The sequence below is a fragment of the Cottoperca gobio genome, chromosome 4 (assembly GCF_900634415.1).
Source record: "Cottoperca gobio chromosome 4, fCotGob3.1, whole genome shotgun sequence".
NCBI classification, from domain to species: Eukaryota; Metazoa; Chordata; class Actinopteri; order Perciformes; family Bovichtidae; genus Cottoperca; species Cottoperca gobio.
The window spans coordinates 1,642,675-1,670,144 of NC_041358.1; the positions used below are offsets into that span (position 1 = coordinate 1,642,675).

Here is a 27,470-nt window from a genome sequence, read left to right on the forward strand (position 1 = left end):
AAAACCTAAAAACCTCTTAATGCATAAACAGTAGACCTACACGCACTTGCTAGTCACAGGACTGTTAAATAGTAAGGTTTTAGCAAAAATGCATGTGCTTGGTAAGTAGTGAGCATAGGACTGGATAAATGAGACTTGGATTATACTACACAAGTTGTGTGAGATAAATAATAATAATAATAATAATAATAATAATAATAATAATAATAATAATAATAATAATAATAATAATAATAATAATAAGACAATAAGGGTTATATTACTTTTTTGCATTTGTAAAGCAGCCTCCCTCTCCTCTGTTGTCATCCTTCTGGACCTTTCTGCTGCGTTTGACACAGTGAACCACCAGATCCTCCTCTACACCCTGCAAGAACTGGGAGTCTCAGGCTCTGCTCTCTCCCTGCTCGAATCTTACCTAAAGGACCGCACCTACAGGGTAACTTAATGTAATAATTCAGTTTGAATTCTCCTTTTTTCGACTAAGCTGAAAATTGCAAATTTTCATGTGATCTTTTGAATTTAAAGTTTGGTCTTCTGTCTTTAATTTTCAAATGTAAGGTTAAGAGAAGGCACAAAAAAATGAAAATAAAAAAGGGCGCTACTGAAAGGCTCGCCGCCGCACCGCGCGCACAGGTTTCCATGGCGACGCGGAGGAGGGGAACGGGTCGTTACACCCACCGGAAACGGTCTCTGCAGTGGCAGCAAAAAATGAAAAGGAGTCGGAACTGATATCTCTTCTATTACCTTTATTTGTCATATATTATCCTGCGCTTATGTGTTTTGAATGCCACAATCGTGCGGAAGCTGTGTGGAGGCACCCAGTGGCATGACTGGACTCCTGTGCGCGCGTTTTGATGAAGTAGTGCGCCGACTGTGTTGGGCACACAGCACCGGCCGAGTGTAGACTGTGTGGGTGAAGGCAGAGCGGTCCTGCCCCCTTCAATGATCAACCTTCAGCGCAAGCGATAAAAGCTTCGCTGGCGACACCGCGACCATGGAAGGTTACCATGAGTATCCTTAAGTAGTTTTACTGCTGAGCCCTTAGCCCGTAGTATAACAGTTTCAACATGCCCGACCGGCGGTGCTCCATGCGGCTCTCAGTGGCCTGATATTAACGTTACAGGCCTGCTTTTTCCATCTGGAAATTTCTTGGCAGGGGAAAGCAGGCCGGCTAGCATCGCTAGCGTTTGCCGTTTCCGCGCTGCATCCCTAGGCTTTTTACGGTGCAGACTTTTCCATGACAACACCATTGACATTGTTGTCAATTCGAGGACTTTTTAACTCCAAAAAGTATTTTATGGGATTCATATCGGCGAATGAGAAGCGAGCCTAAGCCAAAATGGTGAACTGGAGGCGGCTGCTGCGAATGTCCAACCGATCGTTTCTGGCCTTCATATTCTTCTTCTCCATGTCCACCACTTGTCTCTACTTCATTTATGTGGCTCCGGGAATAGGTTAGTAAACATAGGTTTACACTAATCGCTTTACAGGGTAACAATTAATGTGATCATGTCTGGATTATCATTATCCTCCGCAGCCCAACGAGCTCCAGCTGCTGTCTCCGTCCATGCTAACGCTAAAACCGCTATATAACGGGCTAATTATCGTGGAGCTAATAAGGTCCACCCCAGGCCTGATGTCCAGCTCGCCCTCGCTATTTGCGTTGTTAAGAGATAAATGCGTCTCCCAGCGGCTAATGGGTGGACATATGACCTTAATATTGCCCCCATGTGTTGGATTTATAGATGATATGCGCTTTAACTAGCGTTGCAATGCTGCCTTTTGAATGAATGAACTGTTGGCATCCCTGCTAACGTTACTGTGACTCTCAGGGTCTGTACCCAGGATCCACAGCAGCACGGGCAGGCTGAGCGCGTGCACCGGATTTAGATGTGCGAGACATGTAACTGTTCTCCACGTGTCTCGTGTTGTGTCCAGTTCAAATGAGTCAACGTTTCCTGAACTCTGTAGTTTCTACAGTGTGATTTATTTTTTACGATACACTGGTTGTATGTATGTAAACTCCAATAGCAATATAATACTACAGTGTAGTAATACATCAGGTGTCTCCCGAATAACTTTCTGTTGGTGTGGATCTTTACATGAATGTGATGCAAGAGTGATACCTGGTGGGCTGGGCACGTTTCTGTTTTTTTTCTTGTTGTGGTCTTGACGTTTTACTGGGTAATGTGTGTGGTGATCACATTGCTGGAGGGAAGTTTTTGTGGACATTATATCCTGATAGTGCAGGCTTTTACTGACAATCAACTGTAGTCATGCCTGGGAGGACAGGCAGTGCTGTGAACATTCACTGATACTTATGTTATGATTGTAGATGTAAGGTGATCAGATGCCAAGACAGGTTTTGTGTTCTAGATTTAGACTGTACTATTAGTTCTTGTGGGAATGGGGTATTGTGTTTTTATATATTTGTATATTTTAGGCCTCCATGTGTGAGAGGGATTTCCCCTGTATTGTATATTGGTGTTTATTACCAAAGGTGTAAGGAGTGAAACACCTCTACCCTTAATTTGTAATGTATTACATGTTATAACTGCCAATTACACTTTAAAAAACACAATTGTCACTTATTTTGTGTATAAACTCTTGCATATCTATGTTCATAGATTGAGTGGGGTTTTAGGATTTGACACTTTTGCTATGACTTCAGCTGTAGAGATCCCTGAGCTACCCTTTTTAAAGTTAGAAAAGGACAATCTTTACAAGTCAGGTGTTTTTTTAGCTGGTTTACCATTTAGAGAGCCGAGAAGAATTTGTTTCCATTATGATATTTAGCCATATATTTATTTCTATGACTGATTATTATCACTGTACAACAGAAATATGAGACTGAAGTGGGCATGACATGAACGCATCAGTCCACAGATATAAAAGATTTACTGCTTCTCAGTGTAATACAGACTGAGCATAATGCATGTGGCGAATCAATGACACAGAAGCTGAGGGCTCAGGCTGGCCAACACATTACTTGTGTTGTGGTTTGGTCACCTATCTATACATTGCACATGGTTTGAAATTGCAGGAAAGTAATGTATGTAGCTAGTTATGGTGTCAGTAATGTGTGCAAATCATCCAGTTAAGATGATAATGTTTTTTTATAGTTTTTCTAAGCTATGTGTGAATGTTGGCGTGTTACACAGCTCAGAATGTGATGTAGCCTACTGTATGTTCCTGACATGCTGTACTGTACTATATGCTGCATGTAGGTGCTGCCTGGGTTTTTCTGTATACTGCTGTTCTGCTGTATTCAACATCCAGCCGAGAATGACATTAGAAGGAAAGTCATTTCATGCTTTGCTTGTTCTGCCTTCCCTGTGATAGATTTGACTTTTCAAGCATGTGTGCAGTTGGGAAGCTGAGAACATATTGATAAGTGTTAGCCTGGCATCAGATATAGAGGGAATATTTATCTTTAAAAGCACTTAAAATCCTGAATCAAGGTTCCAGGGATTGTAGAGAACATTGTCACTATCTGCCTTTGTGCTGAAACAGTGTTGCATCATCTGTTTTGACCTGCCTGTTTTCTTAACCCGGTAACCTTCTCGCCCACCAACGCTGCCTGGCCGCTCTGTGATAAGACTCTTATCACAAACGGGTGTTTTACTAAAGACTTGTGCAGTTAAGAGAATCAGAGTCGACTCAGAGGAATGACTCCATCAGACTCCGCATGGGATGGTTTTCAGAACCATAATTAATAAGCTCATTGTGTTGCCTTCTTGTTCTTGGTTTGTGTAGTTTCACACATTTGAATGACTAGTTACCTGTGAGTATGTGGAGACCTTTCTCACAGCAGGTGTTTCTAACGATGGCTCTGTCCTAAGTACTAAGAAGCATGTTTGGCTTACAGAAAAACTTTGTGTTGTAAAAAAGAGGAAGTTGTTTACAGGTGAAGTGTGACGTTCTGGTTTCTCAGTGGTCTGAAATACAAGGAACACAATGCAACAGTATGACTTATCAGCCTAGTATTATTATTTTCTACACCTTTTTTTTATAATTTTAATTTAGGCCAACTACATGAAATGATCAATATCCAGCAAATGTACAGCATGTCAACGAATAGGAAACAAATGTACGCAGCAGCTTAGTATCTCGTCATTCTACACATGGGACGATGTTGGCAGCTGTGTTCTCTATCCAATGACTGATGAATAATTATTCATTCATAATTGGAACATTTATTGGCATATTTATATTTGAAACATTGGCGTGAAGGGGTGAGCTTTCCTCCAGCACACAGTGGTCTTTCTTTTAAGCTTCAGTTTCCTTAAGTCTCCTGTCATGTCTGAATACAGCCATCACTTTAACACAAGGATAAGCCCAGCAATGTTCTAAAATAGTTTTACACCACTGCAGTCTTCCTATCTTTCACTGCACTAAATGCAAACCTTTTGAGGTCTATAAATAAATCTACAAAAACATCTTGTCGACAGATCGTTTTACAGGACTATTACAACTTTGATGTCAACCAAATGGACATATTGAGAAAACTTGAGTTGAGAATATTCATCATACCTGAGTCAGTGCAGGTATTATTCAGTAAATAAGTAGGCTTATTTACTGAACAATACCTCTCGAGTCAGTGCAGGTGTCGTTCAGCTTATTTAGGCTAAAACAAACTAGAAAACAGATTGTGTTGCTGAAAAGCGACTGTTTTCTGTTTCCCTGCGCAGTCATTAACAACACTTTACAGCTTTACTGTGCGGACAATATTTCAAACGGTATTAAACGATTCATATTTATTTAATTGTTTTTGTTATATTAATGTTCAGTGTCCAGTGTTTCTCGCTGCAGCTTGAGAACATCTACATGTTGTACAATAAGTTAGGGCATGAAGTAGCTGTTGCGACTGCTACGTGAAGCATGTGTAATTACCTATATGTAATACTATAAGTCAAGCAAATTGCAACAGTTTTTTTCTGTCTCTCCGTCAGCCAACACATACTTCTTCATGGTGCAAGCCCAGGGCATCATGTTAAGGGACAATGTGAGGACCATCGGCCAGATGATTCGATTGTACACCAACAAGAACAGTACACTCAACGGGACGGGTAAGTAGCACGTGCACTTCTTTCTATATGGCTGATTGTCTCGCAGTGTTGCGTGGCTAAATAAAAAGATTCTGCATGCAGTATATGAAGATTAAATTAACAGTTATAGGAGTGGATGTCCAGATTGTGCAGTCTGTAGCCATTTAAACAAAATGTACCTTCTCCAGCTCAGAGAGCCTGGTCACATCCTTATAATATACTTCCCTTTAAATATGCAGCCACAACGACCAGATGGTGAGACTAAGAATTTAGCACATTTACAGTGACCATAGTGATACATTTTATTTATAAAGCGCTCTTCTAGATACTAGGTTAGTCAACCATTGTTCCTCATTAGACACATTTGGACTTTTTAATGAATTCCTTTTTGATTATTCTTGCTGATCCCATGGCTGTTGCAGCATAAAGTCCTGCTTTCTCTGATATTAGGCTTTACATCTACAGCCCTGGCTTGGAAATTATACTTCTTTACTAATTTTACCCCAGATTGAGCCATTTTCTCATGTTTGCCCAATAAAATCAATACATGTTATTTTCCTTGTTTCCTGCACACACAAAAAAGCATCAGAATCCATACTAATCATTGTGATATCTACGGGGTGGTATATATATATCATGGTATATGTCATTTATATTACGCTAACGGTATATATCACCAAACAGTAATTGTTCTGTAAATTCAATTATGTTTAAAATAAGCACACCGTACTTTATCACATTTTAATATTTTCTTCTTTTATTTGCATCACATGAGAAAAACTCCAACCAGTAAAACAAAAAAATTATTCTAAATGGAAGCTTTAAGGTTCCTGAGAACAATAACTTCTAGTGTTACAGGTTAACAGGTGCAAATGTATACCTCCCTGAATTTAGTCTGTGCAATATAAAATCACACAAATGTGCATTTTAGAAAAATAAATTGACTTTCCCTTCAGGATTTGCTAATCTTTTATTTTAAAAAGATGACAAAACACTGTTAAAAATAAACTACTGTACAAATGTCTTTTTACCCTGTAACCAGAGTTCTTCCTCCTGTTCTGTATTTACAACTTCACTCTCCTTTTCCGTGTTCCCCAAAGTCATGTTACCTTGCAAGAGAGCGGATTCGCGATATCGTGTGAAAAGCTACTGCAGTGGAAACAGTATCGCCAAAACTCTACCGGCGGACACATTTCTACCACTGCAGGGTTTCTACCCACATCCCACACTGTGGGACAGTTTAACAGGCCACAGGGGTCGGGAACCTTTTTGGCTGGGAGAGCCATAAAAGCCAAATATTTTTTATGCATTTCCTTGAGAGCCATATATTTAATAAATTTGAAACTTTATGCGTGCATTTTTAAGAATAACACGTCTCCGAGTACTAATAGCGGTATCAGTGTTTCATTGAACAGGTGCTCTTTTATTAAATAAAGTAAACGCTTACGTTATTTCTCATTTATGTGCACGTTTCAGTGTTTACTGCACGGGTGTCAAACTCAAGGCAATTATGACCTATTTAACCTCTTATGTCTGTTGTTGTTGTTGGTGTTGTTTTTGTTGTTGTCCTGCATTTTAGCGCCTTGAGATTGCTTTTAGCTTTGAAAGGCGCTTTACAAATACAATTTATTATTATTATTATTATTATTATTATTATTATTATTATTATTATTATATCCGGCCCGCAAGAAAATATCATGTCTGTCATAACTGGCCCGCCGATTTTGGTAATTAAATCAATGCATGGCACAACCACGGGAAAAGACATTTGAGGAAGTATCTAAATGTGTGAATGAAATGAAAGTTTTTGGAAAGCAAAGGGAAACGCACCACAGATCTCTGGGACGAAAGTGGCGATGTGAGCTGGACTGTTTGTGTGACATAACGAAGCATCTCACTGTTAAACCTGCAGCTTCAGGGCCGTGTGATCACGGACATGTATGATGCCGAGCTGCATGTGGGAGACTCGGATGCAGAAGGAAACTTTGGTCACTACGTGTTTCCAAACACTGACAAACATCTCCACCGCTGTGTTCCCGACCGCATTCTGCTGATGAAATGAGCGCATTTGCCGACTTTGCTGCTCACAAATTTAAATTGAACTGCTCAGCAATCCGTTTGCAGTTGACTTAAATATGTTCCATATATTTTTGCACTTAATCCAATATGTGTATCCTGTTCAATACATGTGGACCGTGTTTGGCCCTCGATGTAGTCCCAGTTTTTAATGTTGGTCCTCACTGTGATTGAGTTTGACCCCCCCGGTCTACTGCTTGCTCTGTGCAGTTTCTCCTCTGCTGTTTCGCGAAGGGCAGCGCTCCGCCCCCTACACACAAACACACACACACACGTGTAAGTGTGTGCGCTGTGCAGTCAGAGACAGAGCGGAGGAAAGGAGAGGGGAGAACTAAAAACAAATCTGCTGCTAAATGTTTTACTTTATAATGACACAGTATAATTGTTTATTACTTGTTTAACATGTTAAAAAATGTCAGCTCAAAATTGTCTGCAAGCCATATATGGCTCTTTCATAGGTTCCGACCCCTGCCCTAGCACTTGGTCTACAGAAAATAAAAGGATTGGTTAAAATATTTAACAATGTGAAAGTGGAAAATAATATTTGTCTCTGATAGTTTTGTCCCACAAGGACGTCAGAGCCATCCATCCATCCATCGTCTACCGCTTATCCGGAATCGGGTCGCGGGGGCAGCAGCTCCAGTAAGGAACCCCAATCTTCCCTTCTCCGGGCCACATCCTCCAGCTCCGACTGGGGGATCCTGAGGCGTTCCCAGGCCAGTGAGGAGATATAATCTCTCCACCGAGTCCTGGGTCTTCCCCGGGGTCTCCTCCCAGCTGGACGTGCCTGGAACACCTCCCTAGGGAGGCGCCCAGGTGGCATCCTTACTAGATGCCCGAACCACCTCAACTGGCTCCTTTCAACGTAAAGGAGCAGCGGCTCTACTCCGAGTCTCTCACGGATGGCTGAGCTTCTCACCCTATCTCTAAGGGAGACGCCAGCCACCCGTCTGAGAAAACCCATTTCGGACGCTTGTACCCGTGATCTCGTTCTTTCGGTCATGACCCAGCCTTCATGACCATAGGTGAGGGTAGGAACGAAGATCGACCGGTAGATTGAGAGCTTTGCCTTCTGGCTCAGCTCTCTTTTCGTCACAACGGTGCGGTAAAGTGACTGTAATACCGCCCCCGCTACTCCGATTCTCCGGCCAATCTCTCGCTCCATTGTCCCCTCACTCGCGAACAAGACCCCGAGGTACTTGAACTCCTTCACTTGGGGTAATGGCTCATTCCCTACCTAGAGTAGGCAATCCACCGGTTTCCTGCTGAGAGCCATGGCCTCAGATTTGGAGGTGCTGATCCTCATCCCAACCGCTTCACACTCGGCTGCGAACCGATCCAGTGACTGTTGAAGGTCACAGACCGATGAGGCCATAAGGACCACATCATCTGCAAAGAGCAGCGATGAGATCCTCAGGTCACCGAACTGCAACCCCTCTCCTCCACGACTACGCCTCGATATCCTATCCATGAAAATCACGAACAGGATTGGTGATAAAGCGCAGCCCTGGCGGAGGCCAACATTCACGGGAAACGAGTCCGACTTACTGCCGAGTATACGGACACAACTCTCGCTTTGGGCGTACAGGGATTGGATGGCCCTCAAAAGTGACCCCCTCACCCCATACTCCCGCAGCACCTCCCACAGTATCACCCGGGGGACCCGGTCATACGCCTTCTCCAGATCCACAAAACACATGTAGACCGGATGGGCGTACTCCCAGGCCCCCTCCAGGATCCTTGCGAGAGTGAAGAGTTGGTCCGTTGTTCCACGACCAGGACGGAATCCGCATTGTTCCTCTTCAATCAGAGGTTCGACTACCGGCCGAACCCTCCTTTCCAGTACCTTGGAGTAGACTTTACCAGGGAGGCTGAGAAGTGTGATACCCCTGTAGTTGGCACACACTCTCTGGTCCCCCTTTTTAAATAGGGGAACCACCACCCCGGTCTGCCAACCCCTAGGCACTGTCCCAGACTTCCACGCAATGTTGACGAGGCGTGTCAACCAAGACAGCCCCTCAACACCCAAAGCCTTCAGCATTTCTGGACGGATCTCATCAACCCCTGCGGCTTTGCCACTGTGGAGTTGTTTGACTACCTCAGTGACTTCCATCAGGGAAATTGACGATGATCCCCCATCAGCTTCCAGCTCTGCCTCAACCATAGAGGGCGTGTTAGTCGGATTCAGGAGTTCCTCAAAGTGCTCCTTCCACCGGCCGATAACCTTCTCAGTTGAAGTCAGCAGGGTCCCACCCTTGCTGTACACAGCTTGGATGGTTCCTCGCTTCCCCCTCCTGAGGTGCCGGATGGTTTTCCAGAAGCACCTTGGTGCCGACCGAAAGTCCTTCTCCCACACCCGCTGCTTTGCCTCTGACACGGCAGAAGCTGCCGCCCTTCTAGTCCTTCGATACCCTGCAACTGTTTCCGGAGTCCTCCCGGATAACATAACCCGGAAGGACTCCTTCTTCAGTCGGACGGCTTCCCTGACCACCGGGGTCCACCACGGTATTCGAGGGTTACCGCCCCTTGAGGCACCTAAGACCTTGAGACCACAGCTCATCACCGCAGCTTCAGCAATAGAGGTTTTGAACATCGCCCACTCAGGTTCAATGCCCCCAACCTCCACAGGGATGGCTGAAAAGCTCCGCCGGAGGTGTGAGTTAAAGATCCCCAGGACAGGGGCTTCCTCCCAGTTCACCCGCACTACCCATTTGGGTTTACCAGGTCTGTCCAGAGTCTTCCCCCACCCCTTGATCCAACTCACCACCAGATGGTGATCAGTCGACAGCTCCGCCCCTCTCTTCACCCGAGTGTCCAAAACATGCGGCCTCAGGTCAGATGATACGATTACGAAATCGATCATTGACCTTTGGTCTAGGGTGCTCTGATACCACGTGCACTTATGAGCATCCTTATGTTCGAACATGGTGTTTGTTATGGCCATTCCATGGCTAGCACAGAAGTCCAACAACAAACGACCGTTCGGGTTTAGATCAGGGAGGCCCTTCCTCCCAATCACGCCTCTCCAGGTGTCTCCATCGTTTCCCACGTGTGCGTTGAAGTCTCCCAGCAAGACTACGGAGTCCCCTACTGGAGCCCCCTGCAGGGCTCCATTCAGGGTCTCCAAGAAGGCCGAATACTCAGAACTGCGGTTTGGGGCATAGGCACAAACAACAGTCAGAGTTTTCCCCCCCATAACCCGAAGGCGTAGGGAGGCGACTCTCTCGTCCACCGGGATAAACTCCAACGCTCAGCCGGGGGCTAGTGAGTATCCCCACCCCGGCCCGACGCCTCACACCTTGGGCAACTCCGGAGAAGAATAGAGTCCAACCCCTATCCAGGAGTACGGTTCCAGAGCCAAGACTGTGCGTGGAGGTAAGCCCCACCAGATCCAACTGGTAGCGATCCACCTCCCGCACTAATTCCGGCTCCTTCCCCCACAGAGAGGTGACGTTCCACGTCCCCAGAGCCAGCCTCTGCTGCCCGGGTCTGGTCCGTCGAGGTCCCTCACCATCACTGCCACCCATGTGACAGCGCACCCGACCCCAGCGGTTTTTCCCATGAGTGGTGGGCCCACAGGATGGGTGGATGGGAGGCACCACGTAGCTTCTTCGGGCTGTGCCCGACCGGGCTCCGTGGCAAACCCGGCCACCAGGCGCTCGCTGTCGGGCCCTCCCTCTGGGCCTGGCTCCAGACGGGGGGCCCCGGGCTTCCTCCGGGCAGGGTCTCTCCTTTCCTTTTCCTTTCTTTCATGAAGTCGTTTTTTAACCATTCTTAGTCTGGCCCCTCACCTGAGACCAATTTGCCTTGGGAGACCCTACCAGGAGCACTAGGCTCCAGACAACACAGCTCTCAGGTTCATAGGGACACACAAACCTCTCCACCACGATAAGGTGATGGTTCCCAGAGAGGTCGTCAGAGCAACTTATTGAATAAAATGGTTTAGGAAAAACATCCGGCGGCTGCAGGAAGGTGTGCTGGGTCTGAAGGATGTACCAAATTTGATTAAAGAGCAGCTTCACAAATGAAAAGCGTGCATTCAAACCCTGACATGGCTCTCTTCATATGTTGGCGTGGGGGAGGGGGCATTACTGGATTACCTCTGGAGAAAGGAAAATGCATCTGTTATAATTTACATTATAAAATGCGATCAGGATCAATAGAAGATGTACAACTTTATGTGTCAACAATTTATAATAACAATCTGAGCAGTCAGTGGAAAAAACAAGAGCTTTTAGTGGACTCTCATCTCCATTGCAGCCTGTTTAGCTGCTGCCGGCTGCAGCAATCTCCCTCAATACCAACTTCACAAAATGTTTCCCCCAGTATTCAGTTAGACACAAACACGTAGAAAAAAAGGTTCAAGGTTGAAGCTCGATCATCGATCACGTGATGTTGTAATGTGTGGTGATGGTCTAGTGTTCTAGTGGTACACCTTCCAAACACAACACCAGAAGGTTGTGATTTCAACACCAGGGCTGCCACCTGAGCAAGGTGCTTACCCCTGAGTTGCTCCAGAGAGACTATCCCTGTAGTTAGTTCACTGTAAGTCACTCTGGATAAGAGCATCTTCTGAATGGCCTGTGATGTAGTGTAATGGTGATGTCAATGATGTGGTTTGGAGTATTCTGCTGTTATGCCTGATGGTTGGTTGTTTTCGCTGCAGACTATCCTGATGGCAGTAACTCCAGTGAATACCTGGTGCAGCCAACCACGTACCTCCCTGAGAACTTCACCTACGCCCAGAACCTCCCGTGCCCCGAGCGATTACCTTCTATGAGTGAGTAGAATCAGACTGGTACCTCACACCAGGAAAGATGCGATTCATGTGTGACATTCCGTGTACAGGGCTCTACAGTGGAGCATTTTTCTAAGAAACATTAATTGTTGTGTGAGACTTGATGGCGAAACAAAATTAGATTTGCTTACGTCCTTTAGTCGTTTTCAAATCGATAATTTGAATCAGGACTTCCAGTATTTTGAAAATGTTTCTTTAAAAAAATAAGCTGAGCCACAGTCAGTAGGTCACTTATTTCAGTGTAGACACATTTTTAATCAACATGTCATATCTTCTGCTACTATGAATTTTTATTTCACCAGGTAAGCTGGTAATCTTTGGCACAAAAATGTATTTTGCGATGAATGAAGTTCTATCTTATTTCATTTGCAAGTTATGACTATTGATGAGGATGCAGCTGCACATGTTTTTGTTAGTGTATACTGTATATGTGACCAGAGGAACGTGTGAGAAGGAGGAGAGGGAAGAAGGGGGAGAAAATGTTAGTGTTAGTTATAGTTCTAATGACCTAAACTGAAAGCAGCAATGAGCAGGTTCTCAGAGCTGAGCAGTCACTTCAGCTGCTGTGGTAGTAGTGTGGTGTAGTGTTGTAGTGTGTAGTAGTATAGTGTAGTAGTATAGTGTAGTAGTGTTATAGTGTAGTAGTGTTATAGCAGTGGTGGGCCGTCAGGGCCAGCAAGGCCTTCTCTGCTGACCTAAACATCATCAGAATATAACTTTAATTTTGATATATTTTTTCCACAAATATGTATTAAATTATTCCCCATAGTCTATTCTCTTCATTTCATAGCTTTCCTCTTGGTTGCGCTGCTTCCAGCCTCAGATCGAGATTTGGAGAGCTGGCCTTTATGTTAGAGCTTTTATCCAATCATATTTCAGCCATAATATGTTGCCAGGGTCCAAGAAATCTGCCCTTAGGCCTTCAGAATCAACAGTGCGGGCGCCTGTCGCTTAACGTGAATGGAGACAAAACTGTGGCGTTAACCAATCAGATTTCGAGTTGGCGACACCGGGGCCAGCTAGAAGGCGTACGATAACGTCAGCACGTGCACGAACAAGCTAATTTGTGTAGATTTCTACAAGCTGGTTTTTTTCAACCCACAATGGCTGAAGGAGGAGAAGAGATCGATTTGGTCGCAGATATTATTACAACGCCATTTTCAAGACTAACTTTTCAAGAAAAGATAGACATCATGAGAAGAGAACGGCCTTGGCCGGGTTTGTCCGCCACTTTCAAATCTCTAACCACGAGCGGTACCCCCGGTTCACAGCCTCCAAGAGGCACTGCACATTGTACTGCTGGGAATGCCTGCTATTTACAACTAAATGTTTCGTAAATATTAATATAACTCTGTTGTTAGGGTGATGCAACGCCCGGTTATACTGCGTTTCTGTCTAAATATATAGTTTCTAGAGCCATGGCGTCATAATGATGGTATTAAGAAGTGGAATAATTCAGGTAAGACTGTGTAGGACATCACTGAAGGCCTAGGTGTGAAATGCACGGCCCGCCACTGTGTTATAGTGTAATAGTATAGTGTAGTAGTGTTATAGTGTAGTAGTGTAGTAGTGTTATAGTGTAGTAGTGTAGTATAGTGTAGTAGTGTTATAGTGTAGTAGTGTTATAATGTAGTATAGTGTTATAGTGTTGTAGTGTAGTGTTGTAGTAGTGTTATAGTGTAGTATAGTGTTATAGCGTAGTTGTAGTAGTGTAGTAGTGTTATAGTGTAGTAGTGTTATAGTGTAGTAGTGTAGTAGTGTTGTAGTAGTGTAGTATAGTGTTATAGTGTAGTAGTGTTATAGTGTAGTAGTGTAGTGTAGTAGTGTTGTAGTGTTGTAGTAGTGTTATAGTGTAGTATAGTGTAGTAGTGTTATAGTATAGTGTTATAGTGTAATGTTAGTGTAGTATAGTGTTATAGTGTAGTAGTGTTATAGTGTAGTAGTGTTATAGTGTAGTATAGTGTAGTATAGTGTTGTAGTGTAGTGTTGTAGTAGTGTTATAGTGTAGTATAGTGTTATAGTGTAATGTTAGTGTAGTGTTAGTATAGTGTTATAGTGTAGTAGTAGTATAGTGTAGTAGTGTTATAGTGTAGTAGTAGTAGTGTAGTAGTGTTATAGTGTAGTAGTATAGTGTAGTAGTGTACTGTAGTGTAGTAGTCAAATCAAATTTATTTGTATAGCCCAATATCACAAATTATACATTTGTCTCAGTGTGCTTTACAGACTATACAGGTTACGACACCCTCTGTCCTTAGACCCTCGCATCGCACAAGGAAAAACTTCCTAAAAGAAACCCCAAGATTAAAGGGGGAAAAATGGAAGAAACCTCAGGGAGAGCAACTGAGGAGGGATCCCTCTCCCAGGACGGACAGACGTGCAATAGATGTCGTGTGTACAGGATAAACAGCATAGTACAAATACAACATTTGACAGAAATTATGTTGTGTTGGGAAAAAAAAATAGATTATGGATGAATCCAGGAAAATGTCAATAAGGCTTCCCGGTGTCAAATCAAATCAAATCAAATTTATTTGTATAGCCCAATATCACAAATTATACATTTGTCTCAGTGTGCTTTACAGACTGTACAGGTTACAACATCCTCTGTCCTTAGACCCTCGCATCGCACAAGGAAAAACTTCCTAAAAGAAACCCCAAAATTAAAGGGGAAAAAATGGAAGAAACCTCAGGGAGAGCAACTGAGGAGGGATCCCTCTCCCAGGACGGACAGACGTGCAATAGATGTCGTGTGTACAGGATAAACAACATAGTACAAATACAACATTTGACAGAAATTATGTTGTGTTGGAAAAAAAAAAGAAATAGAAAGTTTGGATGAATCCAGCAGGACCAGGTCAGCAGGCGCTGTCACGATTCATGATCCTGACGTAAACTTTATCAGTGGCAACCTACCACATGAGAGACAGACACTCCGGGGATGATACCCCAGATGGTGAGTTAGTAACATACATTTACATAAATGCATACAGATAGAGAGGGAGAAGAAGGGAGAAGAAGAGAGGGGAGGGAGGGGAGGAGAGAGGAAGAGAAGGAAGAGAGCAGGGAGGTGTCCCCCGGCAGTCTAAGCCTATAGCAGCATAACTAGGGGCTGATCCAGGGCAAACCTGAGCCAGCCCTAACTATAAGCTTTATCAAAAAGGAAAGTCTTTAGCCTACTCTTAAATGTGGAGTGTGTGTCTGCCTCCCAAACACAAACTGGAAGCTGGTTCCACTGGAGAGGAGCTTGATAGCTGAAGGCTCTGGCTCCCATTATACTCTTAGAGACTCTAGGAACCCTGCAGTCTGGGAGCGTAATGCTAAGATATGCTGGAGCCTGACCATTAATTGATTTGTAAGTCAGGAGAAGGATTTTGAATTCTATTCTGTATTTTACCGGGAGCCAGTGCAGAGCAGCTAAGACAGGAGTAATATGATCCCGTTTCCTTGTTCTTGTCAATACACGTGCCGCTGCATTTTGGATCAACTGAAGAGTCTTAAGCGACTTTTTGGGACAACCTGATAACAATGAGTTGCAGTAATCCAGCCTTGAAGTAACAAATGCATGGACTAGTTTTTCTGCATCAATTTGAGACAGGAGGTGTCTTATTTTTGCAATGTTACGTAGATAAAAGAAGGCAGTCCTTGAGATTTGTTTTATGTGGGAGTTAAACGACAGATCTTGATCAAAGATGACGCCAAGATTCCTTACAGTGGTGCTGGAGGCCAAGTTAATGCCATCCAGAGCTTCTATGTCATTAGAAAATGCGTTTCGGAGGCGTTTAGGGCCAAGTATAATAACTTCAGTTTTGTCTGTGTTTAACATCAAAAAGTTGCTAGACATCCAAGTTTTTATGTCCTTAAGGCATGCTTGAAGTTTAGCCAATTGATTGGTTTCATCTGGTTTAATTGATAGATATAATTGGGTATCATCCGCATAACAATGAAAGTTTATAGAGTGGTTCCTTATAATATTGCCCAAAGGAAGCATATATAAGGTGAATAGAATCGGTCCAAGTACAGAACCCTGCGGAACTCCAAGACTGACTTTGGCTGTCATGGAGGATTTATCGTTAACAAGTACAAATTGAGATCGCTCAGATAAATAGGACTTGAACCAGCTTAGTGCGGTTCCTTTTATGCCAACACAATGTTCCAGTCTCTGTTGTAGAATGTCATGATCAACAGTGTCGAAAGCAGCACTGAGGTCTAACAAGACAAGAACAGAGACAAGTCCTTTGTCTGATGCCAATAGAAGGTCATTGGTAACTTTCACCAGTGCCGTCTCTGTGCTATGATGAACTCTAAATCCATATTGAAAAACCTCAAATAAACTATTATTATGTAAAAAGTCACACAACTGTTTTGCGACTGCTTTCTCAAGGATCTTAGCGAGAAAGGGAAGGTTAGATATCGGCCTATAGTTGGCTAAAACCTCTGGATCAAGACTAGGCTTTTTAAGAAGTGGTTTTATTACAGCTACTTTAAAGGATTTTGGTACGTAGCCAGATAATAGAGACAGGTTGATCATATTTAATAACGAGGTGTTAATTAAGGGTAAAACTTCTTTAAACAGTTTAGTTGGAATCGGGTCTAAAAGACAGGTTGATGGTTTAGACGATGAGATTGTTGAAGTTAGTTGGTTAAGGTTGATTGGAGTAAAACAGTCTAGATATATTTCAGGAGTTACAGATGTTTTTAAAATTCCAACAGTTGAAGTTGAGTCATTACCAATTGAGGTCAGGAGGAGATTAATTTTGTCTCTAATAATTAGATTTTTATCATTAAAGAAGCTCATGAAGTCGTCACTACTGAGAGATATAGGAATAGAAGGCTCTGTAGAGCTGTGACTTTCTGTCAACCTGGCTACAGTGCTACACTGAAGTAGTGTAGTGTTATAGTGTAGTAGTAGTGTAGTAGTGTAGTGTTATAGTGTAGTGTTGTAGTGTTAGTATAGTGTAGTAGTAGTATAGTGTTATAGTGTAGTAGTAGTATAGTGTAGTGTTATAGTTTAGTAGTATAGTGTAGTAGTGTTATAGTGTAGTAGTAGTATAGTGTAGTAGTAGTAGTATAGTGTAGTAGTGTTATAGTTTAGTATTGTAGTATAGCGTAGTAGTGTTATAGTGTAGTAGTGTCGTATAGCGTAGTAGTGTTATAGTGTAGTAGTATAATGTAGTAGTGTTAGTGTAGTATTATAGTGTAGTAGTGTAGTGTAGTGTAGTGTAGTTTTGTGTGTAGTGTAGTATAGTGTGTAGTAGTATAGTATAATAATGGACACAACATTGAGGGTATAATTATTTTAAATTAAAAGATAAATAGTGGTATTTGTGTCCGCTGGTTGTCGGAGAGAAGAAGGAGTAGAAAGCACAGCTTGTAGTAGGGTTGTCACGAGAACGGATACTTTTAGTTTATTTAATAAAAGAGCACAATGTGAAAAGTGAGTTGTGAATATAAAAGAATTTCGGGGGGGGGGGGGGGGGGGGGTGCATTAACTGTTCCCAGAGCAGAGTTAAGGAAGTTCAGTTTGGTCTGATGATGTTATTTAATTAGGGTTTGCACCTCAAAAATGATAATTAAATCATTAAACATGCAGAAGTTAATAAGAGGGGCTGTGCCTTCCATGTGCCAGCGTTGTGTTTTCCTGTGTAGTGGTTAGTTGTTGTTTTGTGGCGCTGACGTATCGGTGTAATCATCTCCCCCTTACAAAACTCTCCACAGAGGGCCTTATGGAAGTGAACATGACTGAGATCCCCATGGAGGAGATAGAACTGAAGTCCTCCAAGTTTTTTGACATTGAGTTTGGAGGCCACTGGAAACCAAAGGACTGCAGACCTCGCTGGAAGGTGCGTTTATGCATTGTACAAGTCTAGAAGTGATAACTCCCAGTACTTCCTCTACCATTGGTTTTGGGGGGGGGGGGGTTTATGTGTCGACTCTTATTTCTTACTCTAATGTTTGTCCTTTAGGTGGCCATCCTGATTCCATTTAGAAACCGCCATGAACATCTCCCCATCCTCTTCCAACATCTCATCCCCATGCTGCAGAGACAGCGGCTGCAGTTTGCCTTCTACGTCATAGAGCAGGTATGTGCCCTGCACTGTATGCTGGTGAATGTACAGCATGTGTGTTTTTGCCCATCTAGTCAACACTCAACACAAATGAAACTGTTTGTGTGTGTGCAGAGTGGGAGCCAGCCCTTCAACAGAGCCATGCTGTTTAACGTGGGATTCCTGGAGGCCATGAAGGACTTGGACTGGGACTGCTTGATCTTCCATGATGTCGACCACATCCCCGAAAACGACCGAAACTACTACGGCTGCGGTCAGATGCCACGCCACTTCGCTGCCAAGCTGGACAAATACATGTACATGTGAGTGCATCATCAAAATGAAGAAATCGTTTAGGAGCATATACAGTTAATTTTGCTTTAAGGGCATTTAATTCTTATATGTAAAATTGAAACCAGTAAAGCTTTTCTTCAGTAGCATTGACAAATAGATTTGAAAGTTAACTTGAAGTATTTGGCATGCAGTGACACTCCAGAGCATGTAGATCTACGTACTTTTAACTCATGTTTGTTTTTTCCAGTCTTCCATACAGCGAGTTCTTTGGTGGTGTGAGTGGACTCACTGTGGAGCAGTTTCGCAAGATTAATGGCTTTCCCAATGCATTCTGGGGTTGGGGAGGAGAGGATGACGACTTGTGGAACAGGTTAGTCTACTAAAGAAGGGTGTAAAGTTTTACTACTCTTACTAACAACCAAAAATTATTTTACTATTGTTATTATTGAAAGATGAATGATTTTCCACATCAGCACGTGTTTCCAGGTGTTGGGCAGAACTACTTCATATGTGAAAAACCATTCTATAAAGCCTCCAAAGAGCGCTGTGTAAGCTCTGATCCATATGAAGACGATCAGAGACCAAATGTGGAGGTGTGGAGTTAGACAGAACCTCTGTGGCCCGCTGCTCGTCTCTGCTGCAGGCTACATTAGCCGCCACTAGCAAAACACACCACAATTTTCCACCCAACTGTTGGTGGACACGTTGTATTGTGGGTAGTGTAGGTTCCAGGTTTCCACATTGTTGTGGAATAAAAAAAGGATATCTCCGAGTGTGATCATTATTTAGTTGTTTATTTTGCGGCTCACAATGTTTCTGTGGCGAGGTCTGAGAGGTTCGCTATACGGAATTCAGAGCATGTCGATGGCCAGTAGCTCACCGTGCGTGCACTAACATGCATACAAGAGAAACTGGGATTACAACACACACAGGGAGCGTAACTTCAGTCTGTGCTCAGGTAGTCATTACACTATATCTTTACAGAGCAGATCGTTGTTTGCTGTATGCTCTATTCTTAAAAGTAAAGGAAACCTTATAGATCTTGTTCAAAACATCTCATTTGGCTCCAAACATTTCTCAGGACTGTGAGGGCGTGGTCAGATCACCCTTGATTGACGGCTCCCTTCCAGCACAAGTAACATTACCATTTTATTTTCCTTTCAAACATTAAAATGTTTTGCTATCATGGAATAAACAACCAATTCTATCAAATGTACTGTACTTGGGCGTCCCGGTAGCTCAACCGGTAGCACAGGCGTCCCATATACAAAGGCTTAGTCCTTGCCCACAGCTGTTTGCTGTATGTCCATCCCTCTCTCTCCCCCTTTCACAATCTGCACTTCTCTATCATAAAGGCATGAAAAAGCCCAGAAAATATAACTTAAAAAAAGAAATGTACTGTACTTATCCACTAACTACCTAACTTGGTTAGACCACCCAAATCTGTTATTTAACAGAATAATTTAACAATTCCTCATGGACTATGGGGCTTATTGTGTTTAACATTTTCCATTCACTTACAGTGAACGGTTAGCATTAGCTTTTCTATGCCAAACATTTGAGCTTATTATCAACGATCCCAGTAGTCCACATTGTGTCTGCTAGCTAGCTTAATACAGGAACACTTAAACCGTCAATCTACCTCAAATCAAAGAAAGGTGCAGTAAACAGTGTTCCCACAGGGGACATGACTGGTGCTGCTTCATCAATCATCTTTCTCCTAAATATGATTGGTCTGATATTTATAACATAATTAATGTCCTTGCTTCGCCAAGCCTCACTGCAACCCAGGAACAGTAAAGAGAGATACGGTTTAGGTGTTTACTATTTGCCCATTAGATCCCAACTTACTTCAGTAAGAGCCAATCATGGATTGGCCTTTCCAGGGGCTTTAATCTGTGAAGGCGTACATCGACGCTGTAACGCTGAAGGACCAGAGCTGAACAAGATGTTTGCTACAGTGTGTGAGGCAGATGGTAGATGAACATAGATCATCAGGTTAACATGATACAATTGTGGGGTCCAGTTCATAACCAGTGTCGAGACACATAACATTTTCCTTATTTTTTTCTTTCTTTTTTATGTACAACAGCAGACCACAACACAGGCTCCCTGTGAGGTCCATGGTAACTACTGAAGGTATCTGCAAGGTGTTTCTGGACAGTATCATAGTGAATGTAGTGTAGATGTCTACAGAGGAGTAGATGTTGTCATTTTTAGATTCCAGTTGTAATGAACTTCACCCATTTTAGCGTACATTAATGTCTTTTCTCATTGTGGTGAAAAAAAGCTGGGCCTGTGTTTATCAAACCCCGCTGCTGAGTTGAGCTCGGAGTGTGCGATGACTGCTGGATGCATATCAGCACAGACAGCAGGGAGTTCTATGTTGGGAGTGCTGATCATATGCTTTTCTAGTCCTCCAAGTCACTAACACACTTCCCCCCACATTTAATATCAGTTCTGCTCTGATATTTTCTCTTGTGCTACAGTTCCAGTCCTCACCACTATGGCAGTACCAGTGTTCTTGAATACCATCTAATTACTGCCATTGTCTTTGTGTCAGAATAGAATCCACATTATCAGCTCAATGTCAGTTTCAACCGACTGAGAGCAAATGTTAAACTAGTGTGTGTCATGTTTAGCACATTGTTAAACTGAAGCACATAAAACAAATTGTAATATTGGTTTATTACTGTAAACTGTAATAGTCTGGTTTCTCTTCAGGGTTCACTATGCTGGTCTGAATGTGACACGACCAGAGGGAGAGATCGGCAAGTACAAGTCTATTCCTCACCACCACAGAGGAGAGGTTCAGTTCCTCGGGAGGTAAGACACATGTTGTCTCATATCTGCAGTTGGGTCACTATTCTAAAGAAGGAACCATGAAAATATGACAGTTCATTCTTTTCTTTTAGTTTCACTTTCATCTAACATCCACTAGACACAGGCTCCAGTGTTTGTTAGGTTTTAATTTAATTACTTTAAATGAATGAATGGATGAATGGAACTTATTTTAGATTCCCAGGCATGTAAAATATATGATATTTATATGGTTCAGCACTGTAAACATATCTTAAATCAGTCTGCTTTTATTAATGGCATGGAATGAAAGAATCCGATCTATTTCACAGCCTGATATATCTTCTTCCTCTGTGCCATAATACGCATCAATGAGCCTTACTGTTGCACTGGCTGACATGTTCCTTGATCACCATGAACACACACACACACACACACACACATATTCACATTCATTGGCTTCTGAAAAAAGTTCCCAACAAGTGCACAATTTTCTTTTTTTGTGTAACGTTTGTTTAAAAACTATATTTATTAAAGAAACTATACATTTGTGAGCTCCAAGCACAGCGGTTCCTACTGAAGATGTAAATCTTCAGCTGAGAGCCACAGCGGTAGTAGTTATCAGGGTTCCTACGCAGCATGGAATTTGATTTTAGTCATTTCCTGGTCTGGATTAGTGTGGAAAAATATTTGTTTTCAGAATATTGACCCTATTCTGTTTTCTAAACTGTCATTGTAAAGTATCAGTGAGTAAGCTGCATGGCATGGTTCAGCTGTTAGTGTTGTGTACATCCAGTGTGCAGTTATTAATCCTTGAGGAAGCTGCGGGTCAAAGCAGCAGCACGTGTGTGACTGTAGTAGAGGAGGGCAGGGCAAATGGAGTGGATGCATATTGATATAATAACTGTGTGACTGTCATTAGGTATAAACTGCTGAGGTATTCCAAAGAGCGGCAACACCTGGACGGCCTCAACAACCTCCATTACAGCCCCCACTTCTCCCTCAGCAGCCTCTACAAGAACATCACGGTGGACCTGGACCCTGAGCTCGCCCCCATCTCAGACTACTGAAGTGCCCCACCACACCTCAGCTCCCTCAGCTCCCCTCCGGCCTGGCCTGTTCAGCCATGAGGCAGAGCGTGGAGCCGAGGAGAGGAGGGGCGCAGGCCGGGTGGCACAATATAATGCTGTCAAGAAATGTTAGTGAGGGGGGGGGGGAAATCCAAACTGAAAAAAATGAAGAGGCAGTGGTGTGTGTGTGTGTGTGTGTGTGTGTGTGTGTGTGTGTGTGTGTGTGTGTGTGTGTGTGTGTGTGTGTGTGTGTGTGTGTGTGTGTGTGTGTGTGTGTGTGTGTGTGTGTGTGTGTGTGTGTGTGTGTGGTCTTTTTGTCCGTGCCGGCTTCTCTACTACGAGTGGACATGAGTTGGTTTAGGTTGGAGGGAGCAGCAGCATCTCAGCTTGGATGTTTACTGCAAAGCCTTACTGTGGCAGAACCACAGCTCCCTCTGCGTGGCTCCGCACTGCTTCACTTCTCATGTATCACCGTCACCTTACAAGCCAACAGACAAGTTCTTGTCTCACTTTTTACTATAATTTGTTTTCTACATATCATTTTGTTCGGCCGCAGTATTCCTTTGAAGGAGGGTTCTGAGCGAGATTGACATTAATGTTTGTGATGTAAAAAAATTTATTTTGATACGTGGTATTTATTTTCTCTGATTCAGGATGTTTGAAGAAGAACTCCTGTCTGTGTCACTCAAGTGTTTGTTTTGCTGCACTGCTGCTGAATCCGCATGAACATGTATGTAAATATCGGCCTCTTAAAGCTCGAACACAGAACACAAATATGTAAATATGGGCTTTTAAATGCTCGGGCATATTACAGTGATATTCCAGTGGGTTTGAATTTTATTTTGGCAGCTACCTTTGTTCTAAGGATTTAATAAGAGTGAGTGGTTTCTTCCTAACAGGAAGATCTTCTAATAATATAGGATGTTTGGCTTAAAAAAACAGAAGTATCCAAATGTTAAGATTTGACCTTATACCTTTTGCATGCCTTAATTTATTTTGTTTACCAGATTTTGTTCTTTTCAAACATAAATGATCAGTTAGAGATGTGTATATTCTTAATTTTGTTGTGCTTTTTTTCCTTTGAGGTGCACTGTGTGAAAAGAGTAGAGCTGCTCCTCCTCCGTGACATTGTACAGAGAGGGTCGATCATACAGCACGAGTGTGTACTCGTGTACCTAACCCTGTGTCGCTCAACATGCTTTACGGCAGGTTCCTGGTTTCATGAGAGAGTGTATATTTTTTTGTCTCAGATGTGTTTGTATTTTTATTATTTTTATTCTAATGATTTAGTGCTGGACCATGTGATAAAGCTCTTCATTGTACTGTAACATGCTGAAGCATGGGGGATGCTGTGTGTCTGACAGCTGTCAGGCAGTCAGAAGGGCCAGAATGAGAGAACCTCAGTCAGCTCCTCCGCTGAACCTACTGCTGTTCTTGAGTGGCACATGCTGTGAAAAGTTAACTCCCTTAAAGCTTTGAGCACTATGAAGATGCACAGAAAGGTGTCGGCAGATTATTTTTGACCAGATGTTCACTGTTAAGATTCTCCTCTACATCTCTAGGTTTTCACTGATTTTGTCCTGAGGGGTTAAATCACAACTCTGGCCATTTTTGACCCAAACCTTCTTTCCTGTCTATCGGAGTATTTGAGCTTGTTACTTGCTTCATGATGCCTCCCTCCCTATGGCAGCAGGTCTTTGTCCAAGCTCTGGTCCTGTATCTCACTGAGACTCATTTAGAGCTGTGGTGACCAAAGACGTGTAAGAACTTCAGCTGTGACTGCTGCAGAGCCCCGCCCACACATTCAGCTTGTGTGCTGTATAAATCTGTGATGTCATTTCTATGTAGTAGAAATGTTGAGAAACAAGCTCACCATGTAATACCTGCTCTGGAGCTTTTGACCATATCACATGATCTTCATCACCATGTGGAGTTTGCCCTGTTGTCATGAATGGATAGATGGTCAGCTGTGCAAACTGGCTGCCGATGAAGATCATGTGAAATTATTGAAAGCCCCAGGAGCTACTTAATTGTGTGTGTGTGTGTGTGTGTTAGAGATTAAATCATTAGTTGATGTGAAGGAAATTAATCTGAACCAATGAGTTGTTTAAGTCACCTTCTCAAATGTGGATATTTTTATGATGATTGATTATCTTTGGGGTTTTGGACCATTGATTAGACAAAACAAGCAAATTGAAGATGTCACATTGGAAAATGTAGTTGCAGTCCAACCAGTGAATTGATTGATGGAGCAAATAATCAGGAGATTAGCATAATTAGCATAACATGCTGACGGGCCTCCACATGATGTGATCCAGGCCCACTGACAGATGGCCTCACAGTGTTAGGCTGTCGATACAACTTAGGCTTCTTTCTCCCTGTGTAAGAAGACGTGATGTGTTTCACTCAGAAGCAAAGTGTTAGTGTGGCACCACCTTGCAGTCTTACTTCAATGACTGCTGTTCAGTGTTGAAGTCACTTTGTCTGCTCTTCATATTTCGAGGTGCACACGTTCAGAAGAGCAGGTGCTGACATTTGGTTGACAATAGATTGATGAGTAAGATGAAGGAAAGCCGGTTTCAGGTATGAAATGGCCAGAGTAATGTTTTTCACTTATTTTCTATAGTTTTCAAGCATTACTGAGGACTTTGTGGGTTTAGCAGATTATTCTGTGCTTTGCCTTCCTTAGCTAAATACCACACTCTTGCATTAGAGAAGAAATAGGCCCTGTTAAAATCTGTGGCAGGAAGATTGAGTATTATTGAGAATGCATCATATTCATGCCTGTTGGTGATCAGCTGGTTAGGACGTACGCAGTATACGTCTCCATCACAGTAAGCATCCCAACCTACGGATATCCAACAGGTTTCTGTGTGTTTAACTCGTCACGATGAGTCCATGTGAGCATGTAGCTCGACATCACGCTACATTCCAACATTCTCATGGATCTCGTTGCATGGCCAAAACTCTGGTCCAGTTGACAAGTTCTGAACTGGAAATAATTTCTGGCAGATGAGTTTTCTGAAAAGTGTTTGTGTCAGACAAACCATCCCTGCAGCCCTTCATCACGTGACTCTGAAATCTAAAAGTATGTATTCTGTTCAGGTGCTGTGTTCACCATAAGACAACTGTATTCCATTTTGCAGTATTTATTTGTGCCTTGAGTTCTTTTTCTTTCTTTTTCACTTTATATTATAACTGAAGAGATTACAAATGGTGTTGTCTCCTTCATATTAATCATATCAAGTCAGACTGAGTGTGAAAAGATGTGGTGATGTTCATGGTGTAGTAATCCACTGTGACTGCCGGTGGCTCATGTTCATATCACTCGTATGCACTGAGACGGAGCTGCAGGGTTCATCTCCTTTCCTAACAAATTCATACAAACCAAACGTCCTTGTCCTCCAGAAGAATGTCAACGTGTCCTTCTATCATCAACAAAAGCTGTGAGGCCATCCACCAACTGCACCGGAAACCTTTTCTAGCCTTCAATCTGCATGGCCTAGCCTACAAATGCATATGTGGACAAAATGATGTGATTTCCATCTAGTTTCCATGTGCATGATGACAGAGCAAGTATACAGCGGCTTTGCTTTTGTGCACAGCGCTGCAGGCAGCAGTTACTGAACAGCATGATGTTGTCATGTGTCCATGTTGGTGATTCCTCTGCTCAATAATCTGGGTTGAGCCAATGTTTCCATTACTTTCATTAGTATGGCATTGTATTAAAATGTTTTTTCTTTGACTCTCAAACATGTTAATAATTAGAACCTCCATGTATACCGGCCACGTCACTCATTTATGCATACTGGCATGTTGTCGCCGCACAATACATGTCTGGCTCACAATCGTCAAGGAATCTCTATATAAAATATCTATCACCAAGGTGTACACTGGGAATTCTCCACACCTGTGGCCTCCGTCTGCAAAATGGGGATTGCTTCTAACATAATGATGAGTAGAGCCGATAATCACCTGATGTCGGGTTCCTGCCGATGGTATCGCTGTATGTGGCAGCCACCAAATACACAAGGAAATATCTCGCAGGAATATCAGATAAATGTTGGAAGGAAATGGCAAAACATTGCAGCACAAGGTCCAGAAGGAGCAGTTCTGGAGCAGTCTTTCTTTCTCTACTTTAAAATACTAAATGTTCAAAACTCAATTTTAAACATTTAGATGTCATGGCAACATCTCTTGGGGAAGATCATGTGAAAGGTCCAGAACAGCTCCCAATGGACCTTTTGGTGAGAATCCAGGAATGATTTTCCCAAATTGTCCACCAGAGTGCTGACGGGTTTTTAACTGTTAACACTCGCTACATATTTTGGTCACAAAAAAAAACACATTTAAGGATCCTTATCCATAATGTTGATGTAAAATTAATATTGGTCCATATAAGTTTTTGTAACCATCCAATATAGATATCAGTATCTGCCGCCAGTATTAGTCTGGCTCTAAGTAACTGAACTAATATCCGCTGATGAAGACCCTGAGATGTGGCTGAAAGCCCCAGAACATGTCCAGCAGTCGACCTTGTACTAAGAATTCAGATTTTTGTTGCCGCTTTGTCTATATTGAACCCTCCAGATCAATTATATGGTTGAAGGACACAGCCGACATATTATCAGTTTTATTTTAAGGCTATCGGTATCCTGTCCCGAGGGCTTTATACAAACCACAATAAGGACGGAAACTATATAACACCCCCCCCCCATCACTCCCATCCCATGATGTGGGAGATGGAACATATTGATCCTCTGTATGTCCTCATCGTCTGATCAACAACGTCTTTGTTTCCACATGAAACAGAGTTCCACGGTGATCTTGTTAACATGATAATGTAGCACCCCACACACACACACACACACACACACTCCACTTCTTTACATGGTGAAGTTAGCTCCATTGTCAGATTTCTGCAGTCTTTGGTAACAGACGGTATACAAATAGTTTGAGTCTGGTGTTGAGTTGTTACTTTGTAAAGTTTTTTTCTTTGTCAACAGAAGACAAAATAAACACTTCATTGCCATATTCTGGAACAGACCTGATGTTTGTCTCATTTCTTTTCTCCTGCTTAACACACGTTTCACGTGTTATTGTGTAAGTACTCTTGTAGGTACTTAACTAGAGTATTTCCATTTCCTTCTACTTTATTCTTTTACTCCACTACACTGTTTTTAATGTGCTTTTTCAATTAGATGAAAAGTATGTGATGGTTATAAACATCTAGGTGTTATCTTGGATTCCCAATTCACATTTGAAACACATTAGGAATGTGTCCAAGACCATCAAAACTAATATTAACGCTTCTCGACTAATAAGTTCTTGTTTACCCATA

The 27,470-nt window shown here is 42.7% G+C and overlaps 1 protein-coding gene across 2 annotated transcripts; it reads left to right on the forward strand.

Moving 5' to 3' along the window:
* The first annotated feature begins 691 nt into the window (after window positions 1-691).
* b4galt6 (UDP-Gal:betaGlcNAc beta 1,4- galactosyltransferase, polypeptide 6) lies at window positions 692-27,175 on the forward strand. 2 transcript variants are annotated; one of them, XM_029429346.1, is made up of 9 exons: window positions 1,340-1,454; window positions 4,953-5,069; window positions 11,791-11,904; window positions 17,638-17,762; window positions 17,886-18,002; window positions 18,102-18,289; window positions 18,508-18,630; window positions 20,985-21,086; window positions 21,982-27,175. In XM_029429346.1, the coding sequence occupies exons 1-9, from the start codon at window positions 1,340-1,342 to the stop codon at window positions 22,127-22,129; spliced, it is 1,149 nt and encodes a 382-aa protein (XP_029285206.1). In that variant the 3' UTR covers window positions 22,130-27,175. The 2 variants fall into 2 exon arrangements, with proteins under 2 accessions (XP_029285207.1, XP_029285206.1); XM_029429347.1 differs by lacking the exon at window positions 11,791-11,904 and having other exon boundaries at window positions 692-1,454.
* Window positions 27,176-27,470: the final 295 nt, after the last annotated feature.

Bases quoted from the DNA above. Each gene is read 5' to 3' on its own strand.
- b4galt6 (XM_029429346.1), top strand. From the start codon at position 1,340: ATGGTGAACTGGAGGCGGCTGCTGCGAATGTCCAACCGATCGTTTCTG. The intron at 17,763-17,885 runs GTGCGTTTATGC...TTTGTCCTTTAG, and splicing joins ACTGCAGACCTCGCTGGAAG to GTGGCCATCCTGATTCCATT. The intron at 21,087-21,981 runs GTAAGACACATG...GACTGTCATTAG, and splicing joins GAGGTTCAGTTCCTCGGGAG to GTATAAACTGCTGAGGTATT.